Here is a 27460-nt window from a genome sequence, read left to right on the forward strand (position 1 = left end):
AAGCATGAAATTCTCTAGCGTTTTTTTGATAACTGCAATTGAAAGACTTCATATTTTTCCAACATTATGATTTCAAACATTCAATGACAGAAACAGAAACACATTTGCAGATGTAAACACGCTTCTCCCGCGCCGCTTGAATCCGATGCATTTCATGTATAATTTGCACAGATGAATCCAGTCCAGAATCACAAACTTTTGTGAATCAAAACAAAATACCAAAATATATTCATTCCAGATCAAATGGAAAAGTTGTTGCAATGCACATTCATTCGCAATATGACTGAAAATTTCAATTTTAACTAGACACACCATTTTCTTTCGAAAGTTATGTCAAGCGTGCTACTATGTTCAAATTTATCTGGGTGGAGTTATGTGTGCATTAATAATGATGTCATTGTGTAATGACAAATCTGCGCTTGTGTATTTAGTTTGGAATATGGCATTCATTCATTTACGTTGTTTCTTGTAGTGTATTTTGTTTATATAATTAAACCTTAGGTAGAATTAAAAAAATGAGCATATAATAAAAAGGTTACTGCATTTGTATATGAAAATATGAACTCGTTTTGTCAGAAGGATATACTGCACTCCCAAGGTCGTGCAGTATTCCATCCCAAAACTCATTCATATTTTCCCATACAAATGCAGTAACCTAAAAATTCATATTGAAGGATCTGGACCATTTTCATTCAGCATCAATCGAATACTGAATCAGGTGTTTTAGTGAAATTTCCATTTAAAAAATGCCACCATGCTTTCAATAGGATTAGGAATAACTAGATTACTGAGACTGCCACTATGACTGCCATGTTCGACGTCAGATCAGCACGATTTTCATCCAAGACCTGCTACACACTGCTAGTTTGTTTGTGAAAACCTGGTGTTGATACAACTACCTGCTCAGAAGAAGCCATGTGAAGATTCTGAAGATGGCCACGAAGGGAACAAGTCTGCAGTTATGTAAGCATACTTTAAATATAAGAAAATATGGTACAACGATTTTTAGTGAAAACCCCATGTCAATATTCCATTCCATTCAGAAGGAGCAGTCATAACAAGATTTTCATGACAAATGTTGTGGTGGCCATATATTGGGCGGTCATATCTGCACCATTTCTATTCAGGATTAATAACATAATTACCATAAGAAGCCTGTTAGCAAAAACCTCATGTTCACAAAAATTAATGTAGAAATAACAAGATTTTCAAGATGGCCACCATGACAGCCATGTTGCACATCAGATCAGCACCATATTCATTTCAGACCACCTACATGTCACAGTATTTCAGTGAAAACCCAATATTGGTATGATCATCTGTTCAGGAACAGTAGTGACAAGATTTTTCAAAATGGCCATAATGATGTGAAATCAACACTATTTTCACATAGAACCACCCACGTGTCATAAAAAGTCTTTTAATGAAAACTATATATATATATATATATATATATATATATATATATATATATATATATATATATATATATATATATATATAAAGAATACAAATCATATGGCGAATAACAGACCTTTCCAGTGCACTGTATCCAAGGGATCACATGTGTCAGGATTGATTAAGATAAATGCAATGAACTGACAACGAACAGTGCAAAACTAGTATGTGACTTGCATGAGCGCTTTTGACTCTTAATGAGTCTTTTTCAAAGGCAAATACAAAACATGGACAAGACAAACAAATAAAACATAAAAACTATTGTATTTGCGAAACTTTACATGGCTGTTTGTACAGGAATTAAACCTTTAAATTTATTATGTTTCAACTAGTTTATTTCAACTTGCTGTGGATGCTGGAAAATATTTTTATTGACCTAGAAATTGATAAGCCATAACGGCATACAGTAGTCCCCCTCTTGAACGGCCCCCCTGACCAGCAGCCACCTGCTCCTTACGGCCAGAAATTCGTTGGCACTGACGAGTTTGTGTTCAAAAGTACCCCTCGCGAAAGGTCACCCGGCTAATGCAACCAGCGGCCAGCATATTAATGCAATAATATAAAATGTACCCCTCACAAGCAGCCGCATTTTATCTGAATATATATCCAGAACCAGTATTTTATTCATAACATGTGTTAAGTAATCCGATTTCTGTTTCCCGATGTCAGGTTTTCGTTACTGAAAGAAGTGTTGAGTAAAGTACATGTACCACCAAGGTTAATATTATATCATTTACGCCTCACGAGAAGCCAAATTTATTCCATAAAAACCGAGAAAAACTCAAATTTTAATCCATACGAAAGGGTAAGTACATGTAATCCAATTAGCCTTACTGCTGTGTTATCATAAGATGTCCGGTTTAGTCACTCTGATAATTGTTAAGATTACAATTATTGAACAGTAGTAACAACTGCAAAGTGGCAGTATCGATGTACAATACCCAAGTCAGCAGGAAAATGGTTTGATAGCCTTTATGGCTTCCCTTAGGTGGCGCTATACAGTTTCGCATTTTGCACAGGGTTAAGATTTTAAAGAAAAAGAATTTCCCCGGCTTTCCTCACTGGTTATACTGGTTATTTAAAAAAGACCTTGTATATCTGAAGTATAATTAAAAGAACCTTTAATTCCCTTTATTTTGGTGTATGATTGATGTGTGTACTATGGGTTACAGAGTATACAGCTTGGCCTTACTTCAAATGTGAACCTTTCAAAAAAGTGCTAGCTCTACTTGGTCATTTTCACTTCCTGAACTTCAGAGGTAAATTGTATAAAAAAGAGCTGATAACTTTTTTTACATTTTACATATTTGGTAATTCATTGTACTTTCAGAAGCTGGTATTGTCTAGTCTGGCAAAATTAATTTTCCCTATTTTAATAGCTGCTATGTATAGTGTACTTTAGACTAATTCAGGCTGATTTTTTAACACAAGGGAGCAGTCATTTAAGTTAGAAGTGTGCTTAAATCATGTAAAATTTCCAAAAGTACAATAACCAAAGAAATATCATCCACATTACATTACTGCAGCATATAGGTATGCCAACATTCTCTCCATTGTGCATGTTTTAAATGCAAACTACTTCACCTTACATACGTCACTCTCTCTAAAGTACATATTAATTGGTGAGCGCCCCCTTAGTAAGATGTTGAGCTTGTTCACTTTGATAATTAGTGGCTATTACTACTGACAATAATTGTCAAAATTACGAATCCTAATGGCTGCAAGATCAAATCTGCGTGATGTTAATGGTACATATCGAAGCCGTTTAGGCTTCTCTCACTTAGTGTAAAGAAATGTATAAAAACAATAGGGTACCAGACTGCGACTAACGAATCACGTGACAAGATCACTTCCTTTAAAAACACGGCAATTTGTTTAGATGCATACAAAATTGTTTTATCAGTATTGTAGTTGGCAACATGAATAACTTACTGCAAAAAGATCAACATGTCATCGAGGAAAACAAAAATTGTCAGTTTAGAAGAGAAAGTGAAAGTAATTCAACTGCCGGGGGGGGGGGTTGAGGATCCTTTCAGAAAACTAATGACAGGAAGACTCAGATAAACAATATCGTGAAAGATAATGAAACAATTCTGCAGAAGTGGGAAGGTGAAATGGATGGAGAAAGGAAGATTGTTTGAGCCAGGAGATGTTTGTATCCTGATTTGAATGACAAGAAAAAGCATCAATTTTGTCAGTTGAATTGGGATATGACTACTTTACCGCAAGTAACAGATGGTTGCACAGATTTCAAGTGCAACACAATATTAAGTGTTCTGTCCTTAGTGGAGAATCAGCTGATGTTAATAAATAAGTTGTCGAAGATTGGAACAAAAGACTAAACGATATATGCAGGGGATATGACAGCAAGGATGTTTTTTACTGTGACAAGACTGGTTTATTTTTTAGACTGTTACCAACAAAGCGACAGATGATGTGATCTGTAACATAATTATAAAGACAGTTTTAAAACTATATCAATGGTTATTCATAGCATTCTTTTGAAAATGATGACACAGTTTGTTTTACATTTATTTCACAACATGCATGTGATTTTTTAATGAAAATATTAAATGTTTTAGAATTAAATGTACTTGTGACTTTCTTCATAAGTATTTACTATTCACGTTTGTCATCCCCCTCTAGAAAGGCCACCCTCATTATAAGGCCACTTCTCTGATGCATTAGGGGTGGCCTTATAAGAGGGGGACTACTGTACGTTGTTTTACGTAAATTTATGTAACTGCAAATAATATCCCGGATATTTCACAGTTTTAGTACTTTAGTAATTATAGGTTATTAAGCAAATTTAGAGAATTATTTAAAAGTAAATGTGTCAGCTGCAAAAGATAATTTTATCTGTGCATGCCGTCTTTTTCTAGTCTTCTTGGTTTAAACCGCTTGGTTTCAATGTTCTAAGGCGGCGTATCCAGTAAGATTCCTTTTCTTTCCTGGTTTTGGAACTCCAGTTGGGGTTGTGAGCAATTGGTGCAGACACCAAAGCCTAGGTAAGTACAGCTGTCCTTTGCTTTACAAGGCATGCTAAAAATTCAATTAAATTAAACTAAAATGAATAAGTAAACTTACTTATCATACCTCCTTTTGATATCCGTTAGAAGATTTTCTAGACATCAGTACCCTACAAAATTACTTTGTTGTTTTATCTATAAGGAACCAATCAATACTCAACAAAATTAATTGTTGTTTGAATGATACACTTTAAACTAAGTATATATGCATTGTTATGCATGTATATAGCATGTGTTACTGTATATTTATCCGTAATCTAGCATGGTTGAATTCTGCAATTATAATACCATAATCCAGCCAATGACATCCCAAATAAAGGTGTAGGGGATTCCCACACCCAGAGTGATTTGCTCCAAGATGTTCACTTGAGTCCAATCTTTAAGTGCAAGAACAACAAAGCTTGCCTGAAAAGTAAAATAAAAAACTTCAAAACATCTACATTTAAGATCCCAATCCTCAAAACTGAGTTGATGGCATTTTTAATTCTTTGTTCACACTTTCAATAATATCAATCAAATGTGGAAAATCAAAACTACTTTTGGCAAAAAAGTATACTTGTTGTGCCTAGATAACACTACAGTTATAGTTTGCCATATACGCAGCATACTATGATAGGATATTTATGATGTTACAAAGTGTGTGTGTGTGTGTGTGTGTGTGTGTGTGTGTGTGTGTGTGGTTTAATGCTATGTCAGCACATTGCTGGCTATATAGTGAAAGCTAAATGTTAAGTGATACAAATGAAAAGATAAAAATTGCAAAAACAATTAGATAGATAACCCTTCATAATGGATGTAAATATTCAGTCCAATAAAATAAGAAACAAAATGGTAAGATGTTCAAAACACTCAACAGTTAAACAAAATAAAAGATAAAGGTAACAAAGACAAAATCCTTAAATGGGGTCAAAATTTGCTATAGAAACTACATTTTTTTAAAAATACTGAAGACTTTCTCCGATGATACATCATAAAGCTTCTAAAATGATTTCACATCAAGAAAAATCTGTCTGAATGGGTGAAAGTTAAAATATTGAACAAGAATGTTCCACTGTCAGTGGAAACTAGCATGACATGCCTTCTGGTCATGGTTCACCATTCAGGATATATGCATCCTCATGTATTATGTCCTATACATGAGCAGTACAATACATACATTTTCTAGACCTACAAAATCCAATTACAGTATATCAAAGTCTATCTTAGTCTATTAAACTCTGGCTTATTGAGACTGTAAATATTTACAACCATTCAAATAAATGTAATCATTTAAACTACATACTATCAAAACATTTTCAAATAAAAGTTGATAATCAGTTGTGGGGCCTATTACAGAAACTTTGATCACACATTTCAAAAACTTTAGCCATATTATTAGAATAAGACTGTTAGCTAAGAAACAAAAGAAAATTTCTGATATCAAGTAACCAAATTCAATGATACTATCAGTTTAAAATATAATTAAAAAGTGGATTTTCTATTATGAATTTAACAAAATTGAATAACCCTATTTTAATACATGGTCATTTTTTTTCAACATTTAGGGCTGAAAAATTTCTTTTTGTTTTAGTGATATTCATCACTAAAGTATTTTGTTTAAATTTCAATCAATAGGGCAAGATGAACCCTAGTGAACTATGTCTCAGTTTTTTTACCTTTTGTCTTGAATATAAAGTGCAAACATTCCACAATTAAATTGTTTTAAACCTACCACTGGTACTCAATATGATACAGATATTGATATCAACAAATATAAAGTACAGATTATCAGATAAAGCAACCACTAGGAACAAGTTTGTAAATGCATTTACAGGGTTGACTGGTTTTTAATAGCACTTTCAATGCATTAACACATTAACCCCCTGGAGGTTTTTGTCATTTTCGCCTGAAAATCGAGTAGGAAACACATTTTGAAAGCTATTTCTGAATAGATCCGAAAACACCAAATCCCCAGTGATCTTTCAATAACATACTGCATAGTTGTGTTAGAAACATCGTTTTTCATTGGCTATTTGACTTGCGCATGAGCAGAAGGGTAAAAGTTCTTTTTTGTGCGGGGGGGCTAAACAGAGCCATTATTTTTGTATCGAGACCACTCTTTATTCCAAATGCCCATCTTATCCTACTTTTTTGCAAAGGCTCCTCTGTCTGTTTGCAGTTCATACCCTTAGATCTGAGACCAAAAAGTCTAAAATCCGGACACAAAATCAGATTCTGACCATGGGTGAATTTTGGGTAGAAAAAAGTCAGGTCCAGAAAATGAGTTTTTTTTATCTGTATTTTGTAGTGCAACTAGATATTCTAGATTATTTGGTATCATTGTAGAGCTACATCTGTCTACCTTTCTATAATACCACCCACTTTAGTGTATCATGCATGACCATGATGCTACAGAGCTCGGCAGTAGGCTACTACCTCCTGAACCGTTAAGTCGTCGCTAGGGGTTAATGTGTTAAGGGTTATATCATGCAGACAAAACGGGAACTAGGTGCCTTTCTCAAGTACATACCAAGGCAGCTGACCAAAGCTGACTTGGTTGGTACAGAGCCCATACCTGTCAACTCTCATGCTGGGAGAAAAAAAAATCCATGATTTTTTTGGTTGCTCCATGCCTGCCTTCTGATCTTGTAATATCTAAATGATTTTTGAAGAGAACTCCTGATTATTTCATTATGCAGGCCAATTTTCATTTTTCCAAAAACAAATACTACATAAATAGGAATTCAGCATTCCTTCTGCAATTCACAGAAGCCATGTTCAATTTTATCACTGTGTGTATTGTTATGACATTGTTCTGTGTCACTACCAGAAATACATGAACATAATGACTAGTAACTTGTTATAAAGCTGTGCAAAGTATTGCATTGCTGTGGAACAAATATGATGATAACCATACTTATATCTATACTGCAAATGTTGAGTATTCCATCACTTTTTTTGGTTGAAGTGAAATATAATAATTTTAATTCAAGCAGTATTAACCCTTTACCTCATGCAAGCATCTTTGGATGCCTCTACTCCATTCACATGGAAGCACCTTTAGACGCCTCTAATCCATTTGTATGGAAGTGCCTTTTGATGCCTGCTGTAAACATCAGCCACTTTAAGCCGGTTTTCAAAGCGCCACCTTTGCAGAAAACCCCCTATCAGATACTACATTCATTTCTGTGAATGACAATTACATCAGATCATATGGTCACTGTTTATGCTCTGGTCGATATCTGCTATTTAAAGTAACTGGGTTGTAATCTCCACTCTCCAAAATGGAGGTCGTGGATTTCATTCAGTACTTAAGTTTTCACAATTAGAATCACAACTATGAAAGATTCAATAACTTAGGTAAAGGCTCTGATATTGATTTAGGCAGCAATTAGTTTTTATAAATTATCAAATTCAGATGACTTAGTGATGTAGACGCAAACAAAAAATTGTGAATTTCGAGTATGAGAAATGGCAGCTAAGGTTGGTCACGTGGCCTCACTGACATGATGGTGAACGAGTTCTCTCAAGATTTTAATGCACATAAAAAAATTCTTCCATGAAAAATTATTACACAGATATAACAATCAGACTTTACTTTTAAATTTTTCCACACATAATAGATGTGTACCAAAAATGTAAAATGGTTAAAATTGCTGTTAAACGTAACATACACTACATTGCTTAACAGTTAACAGGCAGGCCTACGCGTATGAAGTCGAATAGGTAACAGGTGTTCTATTTATAGCACAGTGCACTTTGTAACAACGCTCTATGAGGTAAAGGGTTAATGTTCTGTCAGGGAATTTATTTTTGCAATATTTTTTGTTACTGTTAGTCTGTTATGGTAACACTAACACATCACATGAATTTTGACCCAAGTCCAGAGATCATAGCAGCTGTAAAAGAGGAATGGCCACTCTGATGCAGAGGCAAATTGACCAGTCAGAAGATTGAGAGGGTTATAAGTTAGGATCATGTAATGCGAGTTTTGTCTGTGCTTTGTCCTTTGTATGTGTTATATTTTTTTGTAATTTGTATGTGCTTTAAATGTATTTATTCACAACTAAAATGTGTTTTTGTATCATAATCAATTTTACTTATAAAAACAACTATTTAAAGTTAAATATGTTTTAAGGTACTTTTGTCAAAAAAATGGGCAATACTTAGTGAAAACGATGTTTAAAAACAAAGCAAAAACCTCCCTGTTTTAGGTCCCAATTACCCTATTCTTTTTTTTCAATCTCCCTACCTGGGTTTTAAAAAGTTCACAGGTATGAGAGCAAGACACTACCAGTTCAGCAACCACAGTTCCAAAATCCATTTTCCAATAAAAACACATTGAAAGTGCCAAATTTAATTTGCTCTGTTTTAGAATAGTGCTCAAAGACTCTTTTATTCCAATTCCAATTACAATATCTTTCATCTGAAATCTTCAAATCCGTCACCAAAGACAAAATGAAATCAACCTTTGTTTTTTGTATTCAAGAAACTAATACACTTCTCCCTCGATAACTCGTGCACAATGGGGCCTGAAAACATAGACCGAACTATAGGTAAGGGCACAAGTTACCAACTGACCTAAACAAATCTGCTAGGCATCAAGAAAACATCGCCGGGGGGGGGGGACTGGGCTGTTTTAGGACTGAATCCTCATTTTACAATCATGTTGATAATAACTGTCAATAAAGTGATTTTTCTAATGAAGTTTTTTGTTGTTCTACATAAATTACATTTATTTTCAAAGTGTCCAACATCTGAAAGATTGTAAACATTATTCCAACTGGTTTCAACAAATATCATGTGAACATGAAAACATCTGTGTATTACGTCAATGATTTTTATTTTCTTTATTAGTCTGGTTCCCGGAGAGGTATATTATAATTTAGTGCGAAGCAGGGAGTTTACGAAGCAGGGAACCAGGTTAACAGTTGATACACCACCAAACAAGATTCCTTTTTTTTTTAAACTAGTGACATTTATTTGTGAGTCAACCATCTATGCCAAAACTTAATTTTTGTTTTCTTCAGTTAGTACAATACTGATGTCATGATTTCATTGCAAGTAATAGTGAAACTTCCTATCATCCTTGAGGATATCTCTGAGTGCCAATTCAAGAATTCTCTGAAACTCATTTGACTATAATGGTCCATATCTGTGAAACAAAGCTCTTTATTTTACAAAGAATTTATTTTGCTTGGCTGCCTTACTATCTTTGATCACAGTTATGAATAGTTAGTTAATTTAAGGTAGTTTAATTATATTATGCATACAACAACATTTATAGCAGTGTTCGAATGATCAACTGAAATGAGTTTTCCTGACATACGACCGGGACAACTGGGTCTTAAGCATGTAGGATTTGCATGACTTTTAACTTTTCTTTTATTCCAGCTCCTTTATTTGATTCAAAAGACATAATAATACAAAAGAGCCCAGCTTTTAATTCAGTACAACAATACAACAAATACTTCTGCAAGTCAGATATCAAAACACAGTCAGCAGAGAAAGCTTGCGGACACAGTTGTTATGATAGATTGACACATTTCATGTTTAAATACACACTGCATTGATTACACTTAAACATAAAGAGAGAACTAAAACACACATTTCACTTGATAAAAAATTATTTAACTGGTATTTAAATATTAATGTACTGCCTACACTAGGCATAAGTGACATTTTCATTGATCAAAATTTCCTTGAATATCATTAAGAAGTCATTTGGAATGAAAATCTAACAAATTATATGACTTCTTATTAAATGTTGATAATTTCATAATGTTGATTAAAATATCATGCAATAGGGCTTTATAACATGAAAATAGAGCAGCAGCCTGAAATACAGGTAAAAAGATTTTCTAATCCAATCATAAAATGCAGCTGCATTTATCATTCATTTTTCATTCACATTTCATGCTTTGTTTTCTTGATACTGCACTCATCATTTCATTTAAATTGGTTCTGCATTTAAATTGCATTCATGCAGCATTCTGTATTGAGAATCAAGTATGGCCTAGATTTTTGTTAATTTAAAACTTCATACAAATTTAATTCAATCCAATTCAGTCTTTCAAAAGTATGAAGCATAAATTAAACTCGTGATGACAGGACATAACACAAAATAATCGGACTGGGTGGATGGGCTCGGAGGGACATAATGGGACAGAATGGAGGAACATGGAGTGCCAGAATGGAGGGACATAATGGGACAGAATGGATGGACAAGGAGGTACTTAATGGGACAGAATTGATGGACTTGGAGGGACATACTGGGACACAATGGATGGACTTGGAGGGACATACTGGGACAGAATGGATGGACATAGAGGGACACAATGGGACAGAATGGATGGACATGGATAACACTGTATTGCCCTCTATAAAAACATGACATGGTCATGAACATTACAAATTTTCCAATAAAACTTACAGTTACTTGCAAATCAAACTTGAGCCAACATGAAAATATAGATGCTTGGTCATAGATATCTGTGAAAAAAGGAAAGCAAGATTTAAAAAAAAAGAAAAAATAGTAATGCATGAACAATTAAGGACATGTATGTCTGCTTCATCCTTCAGATCAGTTTTAATGCATACCTCATCAGAGATCAATGACAATCCAAACACCTAGCAAATGAAAGTATAATGACCTTGTAAATGAAGCCCCTATATTTAAATCTAAAGAAGCATCTAACTGACCCCTTGGCCAAGGGGTCAATCTGTCTATTATCCATTTCATTACAGTGATCCCAAGAGACCTCTGACCAATAGGATTGCCAGCTAGTTGTGAAGTTGGATGAATGGGTCATAGATTACCCAAATGGGTAGGGCAAATAAACTTTACAACTTCTTCCAATTTTAATTAAATGTTCACAGTATACATGTACAAAGTCCCAACCACTCAGAAATTCTTCAGAAGGAAGAGCACTGGCTTCATAAAAAAATGCAAATACACACAGGGTTTCTTCCATAAATAACAAAAAATATTCCATACCTTTTCCAGACCAAAAAATAATAGTTTCCAGACCTAACAATGTGACAAGTTTATTAACCTAATGAGGCTAAAATATTTAAAAATTACAAGTTAAATGTGACGTGATGAAAAAGGATAATGTAAACTACCAGATTTTATTCATATACTAAAATTTCTCCCAAATGTAAACAGCTGTCACATTACCAGTTTCCATAGTAATGAAAATTAAGGCCATTTTTAAAGATACCTTTTAGTAATTTTTAAATTTTATAGACATTTTCCAGACCTGGAAAAGCAATTTTCAAATTTTAAACCTTTTCCAAACCTGTACAGGAACATACATATATATATATATATATATATATATATATATATATATATATATATATATATATATATATATATATATATATATATATATATGTATATAAATGTATATATATATGTATGTATTTCTAATGGGAATAACAAAAGTGACTGTACTCTCAGGCTATAAATACCAGCTGTGCATACCTAAGCAAGAACACATACCAGCTGTGAATACCTAAATAAGTACCACATTTGCATACCTAGGTAAGAATAAATACCAGCTGTGCATACCAAGGTAAACATACATACCAGCTGTGCATACCTAAGTAGTATAAATACCACATGTGCAGGGATCGTCCTGGGCTTCGCCAATGTCGCAAATTGCGATTTTTTTCCTTATTGGCGACAAAAATATCCCATCTGGCGATTTTTTTGGCGACAGACTTTTTGGTTATTTAATTTGTACATACAATCATAGATTTGGACTGGATAAATTAAAAGGGAAAACGAAAGGAAGCCACAAACTTGACTAAGCAATGCATTGGAATCAATCTGTTACACAAACAATTCTTTGTTCGTATTGACAACCCCATCTTTACAGTGCATTGTTACATCATAATCTGCTTATGCTGACATCTGGGCTGAGTACTGTATGCTGTGATACAGTCAATCATGCTACCGAACTATACCTACAACTGACCGACTTCTGAAGACGCGAATAGAACAGATACAATTAATTGAATGTCTAAATCTTCTGTTGTTGTTTTTTTTTTTTTTTTTTTTTACATATACCAGTACAATAGTTTTGCTGAACCTTCATAGAAAACTGATAACCTTTGAAGTACCGACTACTGTGTATAAATACAAAGGAAATGGAAAAATCTCAATCACAATTATGTCTGTCGCCAGTGCAGCATTTCACTCATTGATCTTTTCCTTTTGCCATCAATCCGTGTTACGGCTGCTGACACTTAAACTCCGAAACGAGAAATAGCACAAAAAAAAACAACAACCAGTTTTGCATAATTAATAATAATTATTTATTTCTCAAAATACAAGAGTGAAAGAATCTCTAAATTGGGTGTGAATTTATGCTTATATATACGGTCCAATATTGCCAGGTGTTGACTCGTGTAAGTTTCATTCGTGGGAATGGAGATCCTATTTTGTTTGTCGAGAAAATTTATACAGCATTCAGTGATCATTCTTGGGATTTAGGAAGCAATTCACTACAAGCTTTGTGAAGCTAGCCATAAGGGGGGGGGGACTGCTGATAGACTACTGGTGTCACCTGTCAGTGCTGTGGACTGTGAACGTGGATTCAGTAAGATGAACCTCACAAAAACTGACATCAGAAATAAACTCTGCATCTCATCTCTCGAGAACTGCATGAGAATCAGCATGTACAGATGTGAAAAATTAGACTTTGAAACTGCATTCAACAAGTGGGCAGCCCTAAAATTGCGACGGATCTTCATGTAACACTTTGTAAGATTTTGTTAATGCTTGTTGTAATTAAAGAATTAACTAACCCATCTTTTGTAATTTTCATGGCCTGTTACATTAATAGACTGAATTAACACTTGGAAAAATGTACACTACTTGTTCTGGCGACACTTTTTGAAAATTGGCGACAAAATATTGAGGTTGGCGATTTTTTTGGCGACAGCTTTTTAAAAGCCAGGACCATCCCTGCATGTGCATACCTAGGTAAGTGGTTGTAAGTTAGATTAAACAGTGTTCTGACGACAGAAACAAACACCTTTTACAATTTCCTATTAAAAAATTAAAATCATACAGTTGACTTAAAGGGGACGAAAACCCGGACCTGCACAATTTTATTGTAAATAGAAGGATATATAGTAGTTTGTGTATCTAATCTATCCCGACTATTTTTTCCTTTGCATCTATTGTATTTGCACAAACATTTCATACAAAATATTGTCCTGTATTCTGAGATCAAACGGAAAGAACCTGCCCCGAATTTCTTAGCTCCCTTCCATACAAGCAGGATGCGATGTCATTTGAGACGATTTACGTATAAGAGTTGTATTCAATTTGTGCAGCGAAGTGTCAAGTAGAAACAAGATGGTTCAATGCGCAGCTCTAAATTGCATGAATAACAGCAGTTCTGGAACAATCCTTAATTATTTTACTCTTTTTTTTTTCTCCATCTTTGAAAAGTAAGAAATTATTTACCAAATGAAATAACATTAAAGAAATGTTTATGCTTTTTCATTCAATGTTTCCAACATCAATTTATTATGTACGTTTGATTATGTATGTAACTGCATCAGATGAATATGCATTGTTTCTTCCACACTTACATTCAAGACTGTTTTACACTCGTTATATAATAAACCCCTCCTTCCCATTCTGAATTCATCTTTTTTGTGTAATGTCGATAATAGAAAAATAAATCACTTATAATTGAAAGTCTGTGTGTTCATATAAACTCGTTAGATTTCTTATAACTACACACACCGGAACACCACGATACAATTTTTTAAACAATTTTTTAAACAAATGTTACTGTTAACTTTCTTGATTGATAAATCTATTATAGTATATTATTCATTAATGTGGTAATTACTCTCAAACTCAAACCACGCTGATTCAGTACAAATCGCTGACTGATTCCGCCCATATATCTGGCTGATTTTCCAAACTTCCAAGCTGATTCGGACCATGTGAAATGTTATTCAGTTTAGTTCAGGATTTAAATGTGACATTTAAATTTGTTTTTAAAGATAAAGAGCAGTTCAAATATGCATTTAAAGCAACAAAATCCCATTAGTACGCGTGATCATGGTATTGTTATATATAATAAAATAACGTAATCATGTTTATTGTGCATCGGCAATTTAGTAGTGAAATATTTTTTAAATTTCTCGTTCAATTTTAAATAGTTTGTTTTATTGAGAAATAATAAAATTATGAACACTGACAAAAAAGAAGAAATAAACTAAATGATGGGCGTAGTACATGATAGCTTTCAGAAACCATCCGAATTATGTGCATTAGCCATGATGTTGAACTCAATAGCGACTGGATTTCTTGAGTAGGCGTCAATGATGGTTTTTATCGAATTCAAGTATCATTCGTCAATGGTAAGCAAATCTAAATGAAAAATCAGATTAAATTGTTCAGTTAGAGAGATGATAATATAACCCTTTGGATTGCTGATGGCAAGAATTCAGTCAATTTCGGGTTATCGAGGTCCATGCCATAAAGTCGTCTCAGGATAACTTTAGTTATTAGGTTGGAACCCTTTCATGTATAAAACTGCAGATGTCACATCATGCTTACACCCACTCTATTTTTCCAATTGAAATGCATTTAATGATTTGAATAGCAGAGCAAAAGGGATAGATGCCACTTCTTTTTTCGTTAAGTACAGAAGCGGAGTTGATCAAATGGAAAAGTTGAAAAGCTGTAAATTGTATAGATTTAATAAGTTATTTAGTTGAAGAAAAACAACAATAAATAAAGCCTTAACAACCGGGGCGAGTTCTCCATAATTATGATTAACAATGCCAGTATGTACACAGTGCCTCGAATGACGTCACACCCGCTCTTTTTACATGGGGAGGGAAGCGCGTTGTTCTATTCAAGACGGATCGGGAGAGATGATCGGTTTTTCATAAATTTCTTCAAAACAAGTAAGAATAAAAGGTAAAAAATTTCAGAAAATGAACCTTATACATACAGCAAATTATATATAAAGTTTGCGTGAATTTCAGTTTCGCATGTTGGTCCTCTTTAAATAACAAAACAGACCTTATTTTCTCCCCTCCATTCCCATCTTTTTTCTTCTGATTTATGATGACATGATAGAAACCAAGAAATACTTTATTTCTACCCACATGTGAAATGTGATGTCAGACTAATAAATGTAACAAGTAAAAAAAAACCACAACACTTTATTCATTCTGCATGGAGAGTCTCAATTAGTAATACATTTGTAATATGTTTGGAGTCTAAATTACAAGTACATTTTCAATATGTGTGCAATCTGAATTAGTAGAAGTATATTTGTTATGTGTGTAGAGTCTAAATTAGTAGTGGAACATTTTTTGTGTACGTGGAGTCTAAATTAGTAGTACCCTTTAATGTGTGTTGTCTAAGTAACTAGTAGTACATTTTTAATGTGTGTGGAGTCTAAATTAATAGAAGTACATTTTCAATGTGTGTCAAGTCTAAATTAATTGCAGTACATTTTCAATGGATATAGAGTCTAAATTAATTGCAGTACATTTTTAATGTGTGTGGAGTCTAAATTAATTGCAGTACATTTTTAATTTTGGTGGAGTCTAAATTAATAGCAGTACATTTTCAATGTGTGTGGAGTCTAATTTAATTGCAGTACATTTTCAGTGTGTGTGGAGTCTAATTGCAGTACATTTTCAATGTGTGTGGAGTCTAATTTAATTGCAGTACATTTTCAATGTGTGTGGAGTCTAATTTAATTGCAGTACATTTTCAATGTGTGTGGAGTCTAAATTAATATCAGTACATTTTCAATGTGTGTGGAGTCAAAATTAATAGCAGTACATTTTCAATGTGTGTGGAGTCTAAAAGTGTTTTGACCATTCATAAGTTAAAAAGTGATTTGCAAAATATTAGTCTCACGAGCTAATTTTGTAAAGTTTCAAGAATTCTACTTCAACCTATCATTTTCAAAACAGATTTCAAAAGGTTCAACTATGTGACACTAATGAATTCTCATATCTTTTGCAAATAAAATGATGCTTTTATCTTTTATGTCTATGATGAAATAGTGAAGCAGTGTGTTTTACAAAATATGTATCATAAACAAGCCTTTCTTGCTACCGAAAGCTATGAAACGCTTCCTCTTTCTTTTATCTCAGGAACATCTCAGGAACAACAGTTGCACAGTTGGCAAAGCATCAAACTCATAATCCATGTGTTACAAGTTTGATACCTGCCCAGGCCAGACCAGGTTGGCTGCCATGGTGTGTCCTTAAGAAAGACACTCCCATTTCCTTGGCATGATAAACCAATAATGAGTTCAAAGTGCCATTAAAACAAAGAAAAAGATCCTTTTATCTCAAGTGCAAGGCACTCTCATTTGCATATCAAAGGAACAAAATATTTTGAGGAAAGAAAACAAGTTTTCTATCTTTGTGTATGTAAGTTCCTATGGACAGGACATACAGTAACCACGAGCACCCAATATTTTTTTATTTCTAATAATGTGTAAATACAATGAATTCACTGACAGCTTTTAACATAGGATCATAAATCAAAAAAAAATAAGACTAGATGAAGTTAAATATGATGAATCTATCGCTCCTATAAAAAATAAGTAATAACCGCTGAGTTATAATATGTGAAATAATTTTCTATGGTTTCTACTTACGTTGCAAGCATTCAGAAGCTCCAGCAATGCGAAATTCCAATTCCCCAAAATCTCTTGCCACTAAAACAGCCAATACTATATTTGTTGGTGCTAGGAAACATATTAGAATGAGACGCACCTGAAAATGTTATAAATTTATCAATATGCATCAGGTACATTTTTTGATACATGAAGTACAACAAAATGGTAGCATGAATGATGGCATCATACCAGCAAAGTAGAAATACAAAGACAACATGAAACAGAGCTCCCACTTTATAAAACTGTTTATGGAAGTCATACAAGTGACCCCAAGTTATAAATGTGGGGGCCATATACTGAATGATATGTCAATAAAATTTTGTACAAATACGATGCAATCATTTACCTAAAGGTAATAAGGTACAACCATTAACCTAATGGTAATATGGTACAACCATTAACCTAATGGTAATATGGCACAAGCATTACGGAAATTTGAGTTACCTCCCTTGTCATAACAAACCAACTGACCTGAAAGGAAAGTGCATTTATACTTTGCAAGAAATTTAATAAGATCATACAGTTACTATTACTAGCAATTCAAACCATATTTGGTCTACCATGTATAGCCTATCATGTGCTGAAAAATGGCATTAAACGCAAAATAAACCTTATATTTAAATGGACTCATTAGAACTTAATCCATTTAAAAAATAGGTAGTAATGCTAAAACAAAATTTGCATAAAATTTAATAGGATTCATGGTCATACCCATATTATAACAGAAACCAATTGTTCCTAGTAAAATATGTTTCTTTGAGACATACTTATCCAATCATAATACCTTAGTAAAACTACTCAGCGACTGTTTCTAATTCATGGTGTTCTATGAGTTTAATGACCAACAGACCTTGTCACTCCTTGCCAGCTAAGTCTCAAGCATAACAGGGGACCTTAATACCTCTTGCAACCAAGATGATGTTGCTTGTTCTCCTGTGCCGTCATCTGTTCTACAATCTCCAATGGTACAGGAAGATTCAGCCTTCTGTGCCTCTATTGAGGACGTTTTCCACCTTCAAACCCCACGCACCCCAAGAGGCAGACCAGAGCTCCAACATCTTCTATATGTATTACTTCCGCAATATGCGGTAGTTGCAGACATTCTGACCACACCTTCATTATCAGTTCATCAGATGATCTACCTTTGACACACATCAGTCTTTAATGTGGAAAACCCAGCAGTTGACAGTGATATTGTTGCTTTGGGGATGACAAAGCCACACTCCATATGTATAGATCAGATGGCCTTTGATGACACTCAGCAATGAGTATGCAATGTAGTTGCCATGGCTGTGATGTTGGACTTTCGTCTCTATGAATATCTTCCAACAGGTGGAACCTAGCTCATCTTCTCCCACTCCAAATACCTCAGGACATGCATGGGAGTCGGTCTCAAGACTGGCATGTGTATTGAACAGAGCCATTCAACACACTTTGGCCAATCCTGTAACCGCAGCTGCAATTTACAATTGGAAGAATGCAACTCAGTGCTCTCTGCCTACACTTTCCTGAAGGACCAACAAACAGCCAAGCTAAGAACACAGCCTTTATCCTCTAACCTTCTGTTTAATATTCAGTTGAAGAAGTTCACAAACAATCCATTAAGGAGACCTATTTCCCTCCCTCCCACAACCACATTGTCAATAAAAGGATCATATAGGAAATTAAAAAAGGACCCAAGGGCCACTCACTGGACACAAACCTCTGAAAGCCATCCTGTCAAAGCTCCACCCAACAAAAGCCAGTTCTTGCATACCAAAGGGAATATAGCACCAAGGTCCTATCCTTTGTTCCAGACTTTTCTTGTCCCAAAGGCAAATGACACTCTGCATCTGGTCTTTGACCTAAGTGCCCTCAATCAATTCATCCACTATCCCCTTGGTTCTCAATGGAAACACCATAACACATTTTGAATACCATCCATGAGGAAGACTTCGCAATTAGTGTGGACTTAAACAGCACATACAATCATGTCCCTATTCACAAGGCTTCCAGAACATTAAAGCAATTCGCCTACAACGTTGTGTAACAATTCATGGCACTCCCACTAGGGCTTAACATTGGCCCACTGGTCTTCACTCATCTGATGAATCGATTAATAGCACATGCCCGGATCATTTCTATGGTGGAAACATCTAATTACCTGGACAACATCCTGCAGAAACATCAGTGACTTAGATCTAACAAGACATGATAACCCTTGTTGCCAATCTGGACCTCTCGTCAACAAGGAAAAATCCGACCTAGCACCATCTCAACAATTTGTTCACCTAGGTATGGAGTTCAATACACAGACAACAGATTTCATCCCCCTCAAAATCAGGGATTGAAATCTGAACCATGGTAGCACCTTTATACACACACACCCACCCAGGCTCCCTGCAATCACATACATAGAGAGCATGCCTTCTGCAACTTTTCAGGGAACTGAGTCAATAATAATACCCCTCTAGCAGATGCTTACTATAATGACCAATGTTAAGTATAAAGTTTTGTGATTTTCCAACTAGTGGATTAGGAAATGTGGTTACAGACACATGTAGCGTACCATCATCTTCCCAAGCTTGATCCCGTTAAGATGATTATTCAATGATAACTAGAGCTACTTCCATCATTTGCAATGAGAAATATCCACCTGTATTTATTACTTAATTACATAATGAAAATCCTTCCCACCTCCACCTCTTACAGACCCAAATTTTGTTACACATAATGTGTCTTCTTCTTACTGGAATTTAGTTTGAACTAGCAAATGTCAATCTAACTTCAATTTTTACCTATGACCCATTCCCAGGGACCCAAGGAGAGGAAGCCTAGAGAAATATATCTCTTACAGAGGGTTACTGTTTAAACCAGAAAAAAAACAAGCAGAGTGAATACGAAACTAGGGGTTTAAAGGAAACATGGTATTGAACAAAGGGACTGATGGATCTTTAGAGTAGTTAATATCCCAGGTGCCAAGGCATGGGATTAACAAGAACTTACCAAAGCAGTCTTATAATATCCTACAGGATATATTCATAAAAATTAAACATTTATGACTAGACTAGGGCTTGACTGTTTTGGCTAAAGTTGGAATTGCAGGCAGATGTTAGTTTCTGTATTTTCTCTTCAGGTTAAAATTCAACATCTTCAGCATTCCTACTATGACTTAAAGCCAGGCACAGAGGGTTACTTGCAATATATGCTTCACTACTTCTTAACAGTAATATGCTACTATACATATATGACCTTGCCCCGTAGTCACGAGACTGTGCAGAAGAAAATGAACTCTGACCCAAAACTAAAAAATTAGAAACTATACTCCGAGCACTTCGACAGCAAAGAAACCAATTTTTTTCTAGTAAAATATGTCTTCTCAATAATACTCAACCCAATACTTACCTTAGGAGAAACTACAACTTCCTCACAAATCAAGCTTTCCAATACTAAACTTGCCCAGCTGATACATGGACTCAGCTGAAACTATATGCCTAGAAATCCAGCAGAAATCATCAAGCTGCATCCTTAGGAAGCTGCTGAATGACCTGGTTCAAGAAACCTGTTGTGCTGCTACGATGGGCCCCACCAAGTCAAACTGAGCCTTTTAGGGATGGAAGATCCCTAATGAAGAAGCTTGAGAAAGTCGACTCTGATCTCCTAACTACAGCTTGTATAGTATCAGTTAATGAATAGTTTTGCTCAAATGCAATGTTTGTTGCAGCTGCCGTAACTTCATAAGCCAAAATGCATAGTAAGTTCATATGATCTAGGGTTGATTCCTAGTGTGTCGAGCAGATAACCCATTTTATCCAAGACAAGAGTATCTGTGCCAATATATGTTGTCCTTTTCCTCTTAGAGAAGAATATACAGGGTCTCCCTCGATACACTGGCTTAGTTCTTTCAGGTGCCACTTCAGAGCTCTCTCTGGATCATGTGTATGACCTTGAGATAAAGGGTCAAGGTTACAAAGAGGTTTCACTTTAAAAACATGATTTCCCATGATTGGAAGCCTGTTCTTCTCACTGAAAGCAGGGGATCTGTCCTTCAAACTGAAAGATGGGGCCATCAACAGTGACAATGACCAATCCTGTCAGAACTGCAAGAATGTCTGGTCAACTGATAAAGCATGTATTGCACTGATTCTGCTTGCTGTTGCAAGTATGAGGAGGATGCAGGTGTTCAATGAGAGGTCAACCAATGAAGCATTTGAGAGTGGTTCAGATGGTGACTTGTTCAGCCCCATTAGCAACCATGATAATTTCCACTTTGGGCAGAAAACTAATGCCTTTGGACAAGGGAAATCAAAATCTGAGGAAAGATTGGATGGGTCTTTGTTTTGTCTGATACCCTCTCTTCCATGATGATACTGCATGTCAGAGATCACAAATCTGTTGCCTTTTATCATGACTGGAGCTAACTGTTTTTCATCAAAGAGCCAAAGTCGAAAGTTAACTATTTGGGATACTGATTCCTTCAATAGATATGTGTGAAAAAATTCTCAATTTCCCTTATATGCTTTCAGAGTGGAGGGAATTCTCATTACAGAAATTCTCTCCAGAATGTGTTAAAAGAACTGTTGTTGTCAAGGGCTAGTTGAATATGATCCCTATGCACAGGCTGAACATCTCTGGGGTGGGATGAAACATCTGCCATTGTGGCAGCTTGAGCAGTTGAGGATATATCTGTTTCCTTGATATTTTGTTGCTAGATTTATTAGGTCATTTTTGAGTGGAGAAATCAGAATGAGGTGACACTCTGATTCTCTTGCTTTGTGTATCATCTCTAGAATCAGAGTTGTTGGGTGGTAAGCATGTCTTTAAACTGTTCCAATATATGGAAAGAGCATGAACTGCCCAGCTCATCAGATCCAGGACAGGCAAGACAAAGGTTGGCAGTTTTGCATTCCATCTTCTTGCAAACAGATCCACCATTAGTTGATTCCAGTGGGCACATCTGCAAGTGAAAACTGAGGAACTGAGTGGCTCTTCTGTTTGCATTAGTTGATTCTTCTGGGATGAGTCAACAAACACATTTAAACAGCCTTGAATATGACAAATGTGTACACAGACTTGTTGATGAAGATACCACCTTGGAAAATCCTAAACGAGTATGTAATGGTGTAGGGACTTGTTCCCTCTTGCCTTCTGCAATAATTCACCACTGTGACAGTGGAGTTGTTGGACAGCTTGAAAGTGCCTTCCATGTAGCTTCTCCAGCCACCAAATAAATGCTTTCATCTTGAGGATATTGATCTGCAAAAGATTATCCTGAGTGGGCCTCATTCCACTGGACTCCTGGAATGATGGAAAGAAATGTACATACCAACCCAATGTGCTCACATCCATACAAACCACTATCTCTTGAGATTATACATGCAAGCAAACACCCAACATGAGCCAACTAAAAGTGAATGCCATGAATTGGTGAACTGTCTCTTTGAAAGCAAATTTCAGGAACTTCCTAGAAGTTTTGTAAATTGGTACATCAGCTATGCATTTTGCCCACCTTGGTGTTTTCATTCTGAAACACAGAACACTCATGAAATGATTGCGATCACTAATGTCTATGACTGGCTGAAGAGTGCCATTGACATTTTGGACTGGAAACAGACTCAAATAAAAACACAATGATTTTACATTGTGAATAATCTCTACCACCCTTTTCTGGAGGTTGTTCTTTATTTCTCACTGCGGAATATCTACCTTGAACTGTCTTTGGGGACCTCTGTAGATGAAGGGACCTGGACAATGAAGGAGGTGTGTTGAATGCGATACACCTATCCCTCGATAACCCGCGCACAATGGGGTCCACAAACATAGACCGCACTATAAGCAAAGGCTCAAATTACTGAGGGACCTCCAAAAATTTTTTAAATTTGCATTGACATCGAGAAAACCGGAGTGGGGGGGGGGGGCATTAGAGAACTGGGATGTTTAATGACTGAATTCTAATTTTACAATAACGTCGATAAAAAAAATTAATAACTGGCTTTTTCTAATGAAGTTATTCATTATTCTGTTTAAATAACATTTATTTTCAAAATGTCCAACATATGAAAGATCGTTCCAACTGGTTTCAACAACCATCACATGTACACAAAAAATCTGTGTATTACGTCACTGCTTTTTGTTTCCTTGATGAGTCTGGTTGATGTTGTGGTGTTTAATAGTATCCTGCCAAATCAGGAGTCCACAAAGCAGGGAACTAGACTCACTGTTGAAACACCACCAAATAAGATTCCTTTTTTTTAAAAACACGCAACATTTATTTCATGAGACAATCGTCTACATCGAAACTCAATTGATGTATTGTTCAATTAGTACAATACTGATGTCGTGATTTCATTGGAAGTAACAATGAAACTTCTTATCATCCTTGAGGATATCTCTAAGTGCCAGTTCAAGAATTCTCTGGAACTCGCTTGCCCACAATGGTCCATATCTGTGAAATCAAGCTCTTTATTTCATGAAGTATTCATTTTGCTTGGCTGCCTTGCTATCTTTGATCACAGTTATGAAAGAGTCGGTTAATTTAAGGTAGTTTATTTTACATACACAGTAACATTTATAACAGTGTTCGATTGATCGAATGAAGTGAGTTCACCCGACATACGACCAGGGCCACTAGATTTTAAGTTTGTAGGATTTTCGTGCCTTTTAACTTTCTTTTATTCCACCTCCTTAATTTTATTCAAAAGACATAATTAACGTGATAATACAAAGGAGGCCAGCTTTTAATTCAGTGCAACAATACAATAAATACTTCCACAAGTCAGTTATCAAAACATGGTCGGCACTTAATTAGGTTCCCAGAGAAATGCTCGCAGACATAGCTGTTATGGTAGATTGATGCAGTTTAAGTTTAATTATAAGTAGACACATTGCATTTACAACATTTATAACAATTACACTTAAAAGGAACCAAAAGATAAAACTAGAACACAAATTTCAATTGATAAAAAAATTATTTAATTTGCATTTATTTATTAAAGTACTGCCTCCATTCGGCGTTAAGTGACATTTTCATTGATTGAAATTTCCTTAAATATCGTTAATTGCAGTGTCGTTTGGAAAGAAAATGTAAAAAAATTGTATGACCTATTTTTAAATTTGATATTTCATAATGTTGATTAAAATTTCCAGGTCCTATCTACCGTTTTTGATGATAATACAATCAATATATCAAAGTTTCTGTTACCAATTCTGATCGCGATTTTCTTAAAGTTCAACAAATAGGGATCAACTTTGGAGGTATTTTCTGGTTTTAAAAATGGAAACAACGCCTGACCCCGCATTATAAGTGGGTTCATGAGTTATCAGGGTGCGAGTTATTAAGTGAGTGGTGTAATGAGGCCCTTGGAAACCATTTCTAGATACAATGATCATCATGAAAATGGTTTCATTTCTTGTTTTAAGGAGGCTGGCATGGAGAAATAATCACCTCTAACTGCCTCTTCTTCACTTGCATTCTTGAGAACTGTGACCTTTATAGGGAATAGAATTGATAGGACTGCATTCCTGTCTACTGTGTCCCAGGGATGTCCTTTTTATCCTTGCTTACTTCCCTGAAAATCCCTCCTTGGTGCCTGAAGCTATTTGTGAGGGACATTTGTCTGCTTGGGGCCTTGTTTACATATTTCCTTGACCTGGTCACTGAAGAGGAGGTCTGAAAAGAATGGCTAAGAACTAGCTAGAGGTCCCTTTGAGTGGCAAAGACATAAGAATGTAATTATACCATACCACACAATGTACTTGTTTTTGTCTTTCCAAGAGGACTGGATTCGTGAGGTAGTGCAAGTTCCAAGCACTGACATTATTAAGTATTTATACAAGTGAGATGTTACAACCCATTTTAGATACAATTACATGCATCCAATATAGCCCCACCCCCACAAATTTACCTCATGGGTTGGATGAAAATTCTAAAACTGTTCTGCATATCTACAGACCAATAAAATCCCAGGGTTTCAGGTCTCTATCTTCCAAGGACTTGTGTGACATTACAAAAACATACATGCATGCACCAGTGCACACACTGGAAGGGCAGTATCACATAATTCTTTAGGCAGGGCAATTATACTCAAAAGTTAATTTAACACAAGTAGTAAAAAAAATGCTAATACTCACTTGATTTGTCTATTCCTTTTATTCAATATGTATGCTTTCTCCAGAGCTTCGTGCTGGTAAAACATACATATCTTACTAAAAATTCACATTTGACTATATTTTTTCGTGTTTCTAATTCAGCATGGCTTAAATGCAATTTCAGGGTCATGGACTCACCAATTTGACTGTATTACGACCAGGAATGTTGATGGAATATTCCACAGTACAATATGCAAGGACAACTATAACAGCCAGCACAAGAACATACAGCTCGTACTTTCTCTCTCGTAACACACCATGGTAACAGTAGAAGGCAACAAAAACTGAAAAAGCAGAAATAATAAACATGAAAAGTTCAATTCTTACCTTCATGATTTCAACTTGTTCTTGTTTATGACAAGCTCCAGGCATGCTTTAATATGATAGCAACTGACTCCCTGTATAGGTCTGATAAAATTACACTCACTCTCAAAGATTAAGGTAGTGCTCTACAGTTTTGTATTTTGCATTGGCTTAGATTTTTAAAGAAAAAGAATTTCCCTCATTTTCCTCACTGGTTATTCTGGCCATTTAAAAAAGACCTTGTATATCTTAAGTATTGTTCAATAAACATTTAATTCCCTTTATTTTGGTGTATAATTGATGTGTGAAGTATGGGTTATAGGGTATACAGTTTGGCCTTATTTCAGATGTGCACCCTTTCCAAAAACTGCTACTCTGTCTGGTCATTTTCACTTCCTGAACTTCAGAGGTAAATTGTTAAAAAAAGAGCCAATAACATATTTTTTACATTTTATGTATTTGGTAATTCATTCATTGCACTTTCAGAAGCTGGTATTGTCTAGTCTGGAAAATTCCTTTCCCTATTTTAATAATTACTAATGACAGTGTACTTTAGACTTATTCAGGGTGATCTTTGGAGCATAAAGGAGAGGTCATTTTAATTAGTTGTGTGCTTAGATCATGTACAATTTGCACAAGTACAATATCCAAAGAAATTTTAGCCACAGTACACAAAATTATCATAAAGGTATACCAACATTCTCTCCATTGAGCATTTGGCAAATATAAAAAACTTTATCTTAGACCTGACACTCTCTCAGGTGTTCATAATATATGTTGAGCACCCCTTAAAATGCTGACACTGCAAAACACCAGTATAAAATGAGAGCAGTACATGAACAGATGAAGCCTTAATATGTATTAAATTAACACTGTGCTGTACCCGCAGTCATCTTAAATATAAAATAAACACTGCATGCTGTACCTAAATCTAAGATAAAAAATTAACACCTGTGCAGTGCCTGCAGCCAAAAAAAGCATAAAATGAATGCATTGTGTGCAGTACCTGCAACCGTAATAAATGCATCAACCTTTCTGTATTCAATACTGTAAAGAATTGATGGCTGACTGATCTAAAGTAATGGCCTATTATCTTCTTAGTTCTGACCAGATTCTTAATCAAAGTATTGCCAGTACTGAAAATTAACAACAAATATTGTTTCCATATTAAAGCTCCTATAGGAATGAGATAATAGAGATTGGATCGTGAAGATTCAAAACCACAGAACTTCATGACAAATCAAAGCTTCATTAATGCAAGAAAATAGCAATAGTATGATGATGAAACTCAAAAATGTTTCCATTGGAGATAGATTCACTTACTTGGGGCATTACCAATGGAAGACTAAGAAATGTTCCAGACAAACGAAGGTCATAATAATTTACTGGGAAACAATGGACTATTTGCCAATTATCTGATGATGCAACATTTTCATAGCATCTGCAAGGAAATGTCAACAAAATGCCTTGTAACAGATGAAGATTTTTTTATAAAAAAATGTAAACAGATCTCTGTAGAGTAAATTTAGACTGAATCTTAAAGCTTGTTATCCCGTTTTATTGTGCATTGTAAGGGTCCCACTGTACCTTCAAGCTAATATAAACATACATATCTGGTCATGTAAATTTTACATTCAGGTAAGGAAATAGATTTAATAGGCAAATCAATTTTTTTCTTAGTTGATAGTTTTAAGTGCATGAACATAACTGTGTAATGCTAAATTAATGATATTGGTTCCAACATTCTGATAAAGTAATAACTTTAATCCAATTAAAGAGGAATGCTATTAATCTAATTATTCACACTGCTATATATTCATAAGAAGTCAGGTATTGTCACTTTCGTGATTACTGGTTATTATTAATGCCATAAAT

At 35.0% G+C, this 27460-nt stretch overlaps 1 protein-coding gene across 3 annotated transcripts in view; it reads right to left on the bottom strand.

Annotated features, from left to right (window-relative positions):
- Positions 1–27460, bottom strand: part of LOC149787515 (uncharacterized) — a 63885-nt gene that overhangs the window by 26603 nt on the left and 9822 nt on the right. For all 3 annotated transcript variants that reach the window (XR_016424064.1, XR_016424065.1, XM_089973642.1), the window contains exons 3-6: positions 25421–25566; positions 17135–17252; positions 10900–10958; positions 4776–4892 (exon numbers count right to left, since the gene is read on the bottom strand). Coding sequence is in view for 1 of the 3 variants with exons in the window: in XM_089973642.1 (XP_089829768.1) it covers positions 4776–4892; positions 10900–10958; positions 17135–17252; positions 25421–25566 (440 nt within the window). In the remaining 2 variants the exon portion in view is untranslated. The remainder of the gene's footprint in view (positions 1–4775; positions 4893–10899; positions 10959–17134; positions 17253–25420; positions 25567–27460) is intronic.

The sequence above is a fragment of the Sinohyriopsis cumingii genome, chromosome 11 (assembly GCF_028554795.1).
Source record: "Sinohyriopsis cumingii isolate HCF-2022 chromosome 11, ASM2855479v2, whole genome shotgun sequence".
NCBI classification, from domain to species: domain Eukaryota; kingdom Metazoa; phylum Mollusca; class Bivalvia; order Unionida; family Unionidae; genus Sinohyriopsis; species Sinohyriopsis cumingii.